Consider the following 9,330-nt stretch of genomic DNA (forward strand, 5'->3'; position numbering starts at 1 on the left):
TGGTACTTCTCCACCTTCTGCTTGAGAAGCACCACAGGTGCTCAATAATTTTCAGGTCTGGAGACATACTTGGCCACTCCATCACCTTCACCTTCAGCAAGGCAGTTGTCATCTTGGCAGTGTGTTTTGGGTCAATATTATGCTGGAAAATTGCCGTTCGGCTCAGTTTCTGAAGGAAGAGCATCATGTTCTTCTTCAGGATGTCACATTACATGTTGAAATCCATGTTTACCTGAATTAACCACAGCTCCCCAGTACCAGCAGCACTCATGCAGCCCCAGACCATGATGTAACCACTACCATGCTTGACTATTTGTGTGGCATATGGTCTGAGCACTGAAAAGATAACTTTCCACTTCTGCAACCTCTAAAGCTGCAGCGATATAGAGTGAACTTTTTTTTTTTTAAAGCAGCTTCTGCACCTGACGCACAGCAGAAGAACTCAACTTCTTTAATCTATCTTTGTGAGGTTTGTTCCGAATGGAACCTATCTTGAAAATGTCTGCATGACCCTGACCACTCAGTTTCACGGTGTTACCGAACTTCTTATAGCCTCGGCCATCTTTATGGAGAGCAACAATTCTAATTCTCAAATCCTCAGAGAGTCTTTGTCATGAGGTGCCATGTTGAACATTCAGTGGTCAGTATAAGTGAATTGTACTCAAAGCACTAAATTTGATCTGCTCTAATTCAAGAAACACAAATTTGTATGGTCCTGTCAAGCAGACAAAAACATGAACTTAATGAATTGGACATGTGGCTTTGCATGGTTACAACATGTACAGCTGTTATCACTTTTGTATTTTGAAATAATGGCTTTATCTAGAGTTATTTTCAGAGGGCAGTAAATTTATACTGCTCTACAAGCTGCACATTGACTACTCTAAAATATATCCAAGTTTAATTTTTATGGTATTGTCCATTGAGATCTACTAAAATTGTTGCTGAAATGTAAGGGGGTTTGCTCACTTTTGTGAGATATTGTAAATAAATAAATATATCATGGAAATGGAAAAAAAAACAGACACTGAAGTGGTGGCTCAGTGGATAGAAGTTAGTGGATGTTGATGGGAAAGTAGAGTTCAAATCCTAACACCACCAAGGTCCTTAACCCTCAAAAGCTAAGGTATATAAATGAGATCATGAAAGTCGCATTGGATCAGGGTGTCTGCCAAATGCTGTAATGTGCCCCTCACAGAATAAACACAGCCAGTTATCTAAGTGTATGGTCCAACATTAACATAAAGTCCAGGGACAAATTAAGGTATGTGCACATACAGTGGGTGTTTATTATAAAAAAATTTCTTATTTAGTATCTGTTTCATCTTGAGTCACAACTTACAGGTTATTCCTTTTTTTTATACTTTAAAATGTGATTTAGTCCAAAGCTGTAAATATTATTTAGTGACATCACAAACTGAGCTCATGCAATGTCTCACCCCAAATCGGATTATTATAGCAGTAGTATAAAAATCTGTGTTGTGAACTGGAAAATGTTTATGAGCAAGATTATGAGAAAATGTCTAGTGGTGGTGGAGCGAGGTTGTGGTAATGTTTATGGCCTGACCAGTTATAAACTCATTTGGAAAACAAAATCAGCCAAATTAGTCAATATAGACATTTTAATTTTGTACATTTATTATTTTAAGACAATGATAAGTACATTGGCATCCTGATCTAATGTGCGGGAAAAATCATTAACCCATACATTGGGAACTTATCATTTTAAATGTGAATAGATCACAAAGCTGTAGTGTAACATAATAGCAATCCCACAGCACTCTGCTGCCCTCCAGTGGACAACTTGAACGACTACAGCTCTGATGAAAATTCGTAATCACGTGTTCCCAGTGCAGTGAGACTTTTAACCCACAATGGAGCTTTTTCCTTAGTGTTATTGTTAGCGTGTTAGCATAGCAGGACAGATACAGAGGCAAGAAAAAGATGATGTAAACCCTCATGTCACCAACGGATTTCTCCACACAGAGAGTGTTGAGAGCGTCCTGCTCCATGTTCATTAACGCTAAATCAATCAGTTTAATTCAGCTAATTAAAATAACTTGTAGATTATAAAACTAGTTCTGCTGTTTGCTGATTGGCTGCTGGGAAGCCTATCATGGCTTCCCAGCAGTGCTTGTCCCCAGCAACCATCCTCATTCTGCTTTCTTAAAGACCTGCTTAGCGACCACATCATTCACACGCAGCTCCTACAGAGAGAGAGAGAGAGAGAGAGAGAGAGAGAGAGAGAGAGAGAGAGAGAGAGAGTGAGAGAGCGAGAGAGAGAGAGAGAGAGAGAGAGAGAGAGAGAGAGAGAGATATTAAGAGGAGAAAGATTTTATACTTTGTTGTATGCACAAAGTTTTTAAAGTTTATTTGCAGTTTTGAAGTTTGTTTGTTTGCATGTCTTTCTTATGTGTTTAATATACATAGAATGCTGCCACACTTCTGCAGTCTGTATTGTGATTCTGTGTTTAATCAGCAGAAACACCTCTCTCTTATTCATTCATTTCTTTTCTTGTTAATCGATTGTTATTCACGATTAGTGATTTATTCACCAATGTGTTAATGATCTATTATATATAAATAATAGTTTCAATTCTTTATAAAATTTTTCGCAAATCTGATATTCTGCGATTAAAACAGCAATAATTCACTGTATAATCTTTCATATTTTTATTTGTTTGTTATTTTACCAGGTGAAGTAAGTTTCCCTCGAGCCAGTGTGTCCAACCTCGTCCTTCTTTCTCACCTCGCTGAACACAAACCAGTTTATCACCATCCCAGTCCACAGTGGTCTACACACACACACACACACACACACACACACACACACACACACAAACAAACAACTGTATGAATAGTGACATAATATAAAAAATATGTGTGAAAATTAATATGAAAATGACTTGAACATGGCTTGAATGTTGGCATGTTTGTGATAATGTTTGTGATAATTGATGACAATATCGCTTGTAAATTACATGAACGTGGCACATAAATGATGGAGGTCCTGCATATAAGTAACATATATGAAATGATCATAACACATATAAAGCACATGAATGTGGCATGAAGCATGTTGTTGTTTTGCTTTGTTCATGTACTGTAATTTGAATACTGATGTAAGCAACAATGTGCTCCCACCTGGCACTTCCTGCCATCCACAGGCCCCAAGTCCTCAGTGAACTCTTCTCCCAGAGTGAAGGCCATGTCAAAGTTCTTAAACGTTGTGGCAGTTTTAATCTTCATTGCTCCCGAATTAACATCGTGTTCGATGTGCTTACTGGGTTTCAGCATACACACCACTTTCCTCAACGCTATGTTTATATCTAACACACATTCAACATATAAACCTCTTTAATTCATGTATATCTAACAGAGAAATAAAATTGTTAATAAATGATAGTGTGTGTGTGTTACAGTGATAATGAGCTGAGTGTTAGTGTTAATGATCTAAGTGTTCCAGTGGTAATGAGCTAAGTGTTCCAGTGACAATGAGCTGAGTGTTACAGTCACAATGAGCTGAGTGTTACAGTGACAACGAGCTGAGTGTTACAATGATAAGATAAGCATTACAGTGGAAATGAGCTGAGTGTTACAGTGACAATTAGCTAAGTGTTACAGTGATGATGAGCTAAGTGTTACAGTGATAACAAGCTGAGTGTTACAGTGACAATTAGCTGAGTGTTACAGTGATAACGAGCTGAGTGTTACAGTGATAACAAGCTGAGTGTTACAGTGGTAACTAAGCGGAGTGTTACAGTGATAATAAGCTGTGTTACAGTGACATGAGCTGAGTGTTACATTGATAATAAGATGAGTGTTAGTGTTAATAGAATTAGTTACAGTGATAATGAGCTAAGTTTTACAGTGATAATAAGCTGAGTGTTACAGTGTTAATAAAATAAGATACAGTGATAATGAGCTGTGTGTTACAGTGTTGATAAAATAAGTTACAGTGATAATGAGCTGTGTGTTACAGTGTTAAAAAAATAAGATACAGTGATAATGAGCTGTGTTACAGTGTTAATAAAATAAGTTACAGTGATAATGAGCAGTGTGTTACAGTGTTAATAAAATAAGTTACAGTGATAATGAGCTGTTACAGTGTTAATAAAATAAGTTACCGTGATAATGAGCTGTGTGTTACAGTGTTAATAAAATAAGTTACAGTGATAATGAGCTGTGTGTTACAGTGTTGATAAAATAAGTTACAGTGATAATGAGCTGTGTTACAGTGTTAATAAAATAAGTTACAGTGATAATGAGCTGTGTGTTACAATGTTAATAAAATAAGTTACAGTGATAATGAGCTGTGTTACAGTTTTAATAAAATAAGTTACAGTGATAATGAGCTCTGTGTTACAGTGTTTACAAAATAAGTTACAGTGATAATGAGCTGTGTGTTACAGTGTTAATAAAATAAGTTACAGTGATAATGAGCTGTGTGTTACAGTTTTAATAAAATAAGTTACAGTGATAATGAGCTGTGTGTTACAGTGTTAATAAAATAAGTTACAGTGATAATGAGCTGTGTGTTACAGTGTTAATAAAATAAGTTACAGTGATAATGAGCTGTGTGTTACAGTGTTAATAAAATAAGTTACAGTGATAATGAGCTAGGCTTTACAGTGATAACGAGCGGAGTATTACATTTGCTGAAAAACAGATTGGTATTGGTTAATGAGTTTGCAGTGTTACTTTATGAACTGAACACAGTAGCGGATGATGAAGTTGAAACGTTACAGTTCAAAGTAAAAAGCGATGACGTCACTCTCACCTAACGCGGCCAGATAGGCTTCAAAGTTTTCTTGAGAGACCCAGTGATAAACTCCGGTGTAGTTCGGAATAGACATGTTCAATCCGGGTTATTTCCTCGCAAATCCACTCTGGCGCGACTGCACACACTCTCGCTTGTGTTGCTGATCTGATTTTATGTTTCCTTGCGCTTCTTTCAGTTTATCTGTCTGTAAAAGTGAGCGATTCCGTTCTCTTCCTCTCCCGGTCTATTCTCACAGGCGCCACAAGCGCGCTCCCGACCACTATACTCACTCCGGGGGCGTGCGCGAGACAAAGGAGAAAGAGGGGGGAAAAGTTCAAAAGTTCATCCTATGTGCTTTGAGTCCCTCCTGCTCAGGGGGAGGGAAGATACTGTGGGATATAGGAGGAGGGGAAGGGATCTTCTATTGATGTGAGAAAACGTTTTTTTTTTTTCCCAGCATTATTAAGCAAAGCATTTCCACAAACACACCACAGATGAACTTTCATCCAACAAACCACAGCAGATACACAGTAGTTATTAATACTCAGTTCATAGAACAGCTAATTCCACACACATCAGATTCATTCTAATCGCTAATCATAATTAATTCTAATAGCTACTCGTCTCACTTCTGATAGACATTTATTACACCTGAAATATTTTTTTACATGAAGGAGACACTCACCCAATGAAAAAAAAAGCAATAGCTAAATATAGAAATATAAACTTCACACAACCACATGAGCCCTGATGTGATAAAGGGTCTCATTCTAATGCCATTCCTTCAGGGATCATTTTCTTTTCCCTTCTTACAGAATGAATGCAGCCTTGTTGTTTTGGCTAACAGGGCATTAGTGTTAACCTTCACCTAAATTACCGAAAAACACACAGAGACACAGATAAAAAAAACATGGAACTACAAAAAAACACAAAATGTTAAGTACATAAATCCATAACTTTATTAGTAATATTATATATTAATATTATTATTTTATATGCCATTTATTTTCAACTGGTGAACTGGACTGCATATATACTGTATATATAAACCTTTCTGCATTTATGGTGCCTTTGCAGATGTGAAAGCTGCCCATTCCTTAGGCACTAAAGCATGACCATCAGAGATGCAGGCTTTTGAACCAAGCACTGATAACAAGCCAAATGTTTCCTCTCCTCTTTATTCCAGAGGATGCTCTGCATATGGTTTTCAAAAAGAATTTCTAATTTCATTGACCATCTGACCAGAGACCAGCTTTCCACTTTGCCTCAATTTATTTCAAATGAATGAGCTTTGGCACAGAGAAGATGGTGATGGTGGATCACAGGGCTGCTTCTAGTCAATTATATTAGGGTGGGCTAGTACAAATAATGAGTGGGCAACCAGTGGTAGTGGCCCCAACACATAATCCAGTTCTCCCCATTACTAAATTAGAAAAAGTCTCACTTTGTTACTTTATAACCAACAACAACCTGAAACCTCACCTGTATTGTCTCAATAAATTGTTAATATTTTGTGTGAGCACTATTGTTATCCAGCACTGCCTTAATCCTCACGAGCATGGAATTCACCAGAGCTGCACAGGTTGTTGCTGGGATCCTTTTTACTCCTCGTTGGTCTGCCAAACATAACGCTAAAAAAGCGGCATCAAATATCAGCATTCGGCTTCCCTGATATCTTAATATTGGCAACGGCAACTAACCTTGAACACTGTACTGTAACTTAGTTACTGGGTGCTACTGATCTTATAGCCTAGGCCATCTTTGTGGAAAGCAACAATTCTATTTATCAAATTCTCAGAGAGTTCTCCATGAGGTCAGTATAAAAGCATCAAATTGTAACTGCTCTAATACAAGATACACTAATTTGTATGTTTTTTTTAAGCAGAAACATGAAAATAATTAATAGGACATTTGGCTTTGCATGGTAACATGACATACAGCTGTTATCACTTGTAGATAGATGGATGGATGGATGGATGGATGGATGGATGGATGGATGGATGGATGGATAGATAGATAGATAGATAGATAGATAGATAGATAGATAGATAGATAGATAGATAGATAGATAGATAGATAGATAGATAGATAGATAGATAGATAGATAGATAGATGGATAGATGGATGGATAGATGAGCTTTCTTAAGATTTCTCAAGAACAGCTGCTGTTATGTCTTCCTAACCAGAGCTGAAGTATGAACTCCAAAGAACTTAAAGCTGGAAACCCTCTCTATCTCAGATTAATTGATGTAGACTGGGAAGTGTCTCCTGCTGTTAGAGTTCCAAAAGTCCACAATGAGCTCTTTAGTCTTCATGGTGTTGAGGGTCAGGTTGCTGGTGGCACACTTTGCTGTCAGGCTTTGCATCTCTTCACTGTAGGCAGATTCATCATTGTTGCTGATCTGGCCGACTATGGTAGTGTCATCTGCATACTTAATATAAATTATGCAGAGGAGCACATTCATGGGTAAAATGGGAGTAGAGTAGGGCTCAGAACACAGTCCTGTGGGATGCCGGTGTTCAGAATGAGGGTTGAGGAACCTGTTTGCTTAACCTGATGACACTCAACTCATCTATTCTTTTCCTCCCTCAGATACCACAACTTCCGCTCGGATCTCGGCATGCTTGGCGGACATATCTTTATGGATGAGTGCTTATCAACTAAAACTCAACCCTTGCAAAACAGAACTGCTGGTCATCCGAGGTGATTCATCTTCAGGTCAAGATCTAGAATAGCTCTTCATAACTCTCTGCTCTCCCCTTCAGCCACTGCTCGCACCCTTGGGGTAACTATGGACAATCAACTGTCCTTCTCCTCACATGTTACTAATGTGGCTCGTTCTTGTCGATTTCTTCTCTACAACATCTGAAGGATTCTACCATTTCTTCCCACACAGGCTGCCCAGGTGCAGGTGCAGGACTACTGCAACTCTCTGCTGGCAGGTCTGCCTCTGAACGCTATTCGTCCACTGCAAATGAGCCAAAATGCAGCTGCGCGACTTGTGTTTAACCTGCCTAAGTTCTTCCACACTACCCTTCTGCTGCGCTCCCTTCACTGGCTTCCAGTAGCTGCACATATCAGATTTAAATCATTGACGCTTGCCTATAAGGCCAAAAATGGACCAGCTCCTTCTTTCCTCAGAGACCTCTTCACATCTCGCACTGCACCAAGCTGCCTAAAATACTCTAGCACTGCTCAACTGGTGCCACCTTCTCTCAGGGTAAGAGGTTAATAGGTAAGTATACTTCAATGCTTTTTTGTGTTCTGGCACTGAGGTGGTGTAGCCTGATTTATCTTAAATTGTAATCTAGTGTACCAGTGTAGATTTAATAATTGATAAAGACTCAAAGCACTTTTGTACGTCGCTCTGGCAAGTAGAGGTGCAAATAGCCAGGCCATTGAGATCAGTACAGTGGGGATGACTGTATTGAACACAGAACTAAAGTAAATGAACAGCATTCTGATGTAGGTGTTGTTTTTATCCAGATGGGTGAGGGCTGAATGAAGAGCCATGGTTACCGCATCTTCTGTCAAATTGTTCAGGCGATAGGCAAACTGGTGTGGGTGTGGTGTAGGCCCGCAGTGAGGTGATTCAGAACCAGTTTGTCAAAGCACTTTATAACAATAGGGGTGGGGGCATCTGAGTTACATTATGGTGAAACATTATGGTAAAATTTTGAAAGTACAGATCACAGGTTGGAGTGGTTTAAGTCTCCAGCAATGATGAAAGCGTCTTAGGGATGTGCAGACTGTTGTTTGCTGATATCTGCGTGCAGTTCCTCTATAGCAGGGGTGTCAAACTCAATTGCACAGGGGGCCAAAAATCAAAGCACACTTTAGGTTGCAGACAGAACAGAATAAACATTTATTGAACACACTAAAACTAAATGTTTTTTTTTTTACATAAATATGAATAAAAAAGACAGGAATATTAGTCTCCATTAAATATATCCTGTCAAAATTAGAACTATCTCGGTAAATAAAAGGGCCTGCACTTAAGAGGACAGTAAATCTACACTGCTATTCAAGCTGCACATTGACTACATACATATAGTGTGTATATATATATATATATATATATATATATATATATATATATATATATATATATATATATATATATAAAATGAAAGTTCATTCTACCACCTATGTATTACAACAAAGAAGAAGCTTGCTGCTGGTCGATCTTAAATGTACCTTAAGAGATGGCAAAACCCAGTGTAAGCTGAGATAAGTGGTTTGAGGTAGGTGGGTGTTGTTTTCTTTTTGCCTTTTTAGGTGAGTATCACTGTACTAAATCTGATGCAGCAGTTAGAGGAACCCAGCAAAGGGAACTTATCTGTGTGTTTTAGAACAGTCTGCTCAGTGTTAATGTGTGCACTGAGCTCACTTCCTTTTATATAATCACACATCTGGATGATACAATTCAAATTAAAACAGGATAGACCAGTTTAACCTGCTCACCACAATTACACACACACACACACACACACACACACACACACACACACACACACACACACACACACACACACACACACACACACACACACTGTGTCCGTTCCAG

At 38.4% G+C, this 9,330-nt stretch overlaps 2 protein-coding genes and 1 long non-coding RNA gene across 3 annotated transcripts in view; 2 read left to right on the forward strand and 1 right to left on the reverse strand.

The window, feature by feature from the left end:
* fbxo43 (F-box protein 43) overlaps window positions 1-9,330 on the forward strand; it is a 129,051-nt gene that overhangs the window by 74,828 nt on the left and 44,893 nt on the right. The window lies entirely within an intron of this gene.
* Window positions 1,302-5,072, reverse strand: rbp5 (retinol binding protein 1a, cellular). The gene is made up of 4 exons (XM_083558028.1): window positions 4,781-5,072; window positions 3,145-3,329; window positions 2,694-2,795; window positions 1,302-2,207 (listed from the first exon to the last, which is right to left on the reverse strand). Exons 1-4 carry the CDS (start codon window positions 4,854-4,856, stop codon window positions 2,154-2,156), a joined length of 417 nt encoding a protein of 138 aa, XP_083414154.1. The 5' UTR covers window positions 4,857-5,072; the 3' UTR covers window positions 1,302-2,153.
* Window positions 3,336-4,585, forward strand: LOC310735410. The gene is made up of 2 exons (XR_014536284.1): window positions 3,336-3,738; window positions 3,785-4,585. It is a non-coding gene; the product is annotated as an uncharacterized lncRNA (long non-coding RNA).

The sequence above is a fragment of the Silurus aristotelis genome (assembly GCF_946808225.1).
Source record: "Silurus aristotelis genome assembly, chromosome: 1".
Taxonomy (NCBI): domain Eukaryota; kingdom Metazoa; phylum Chordata; class Actinopteri; order Siluriformes; family Siluridae; genus Silurus; species Silurus aristotelis.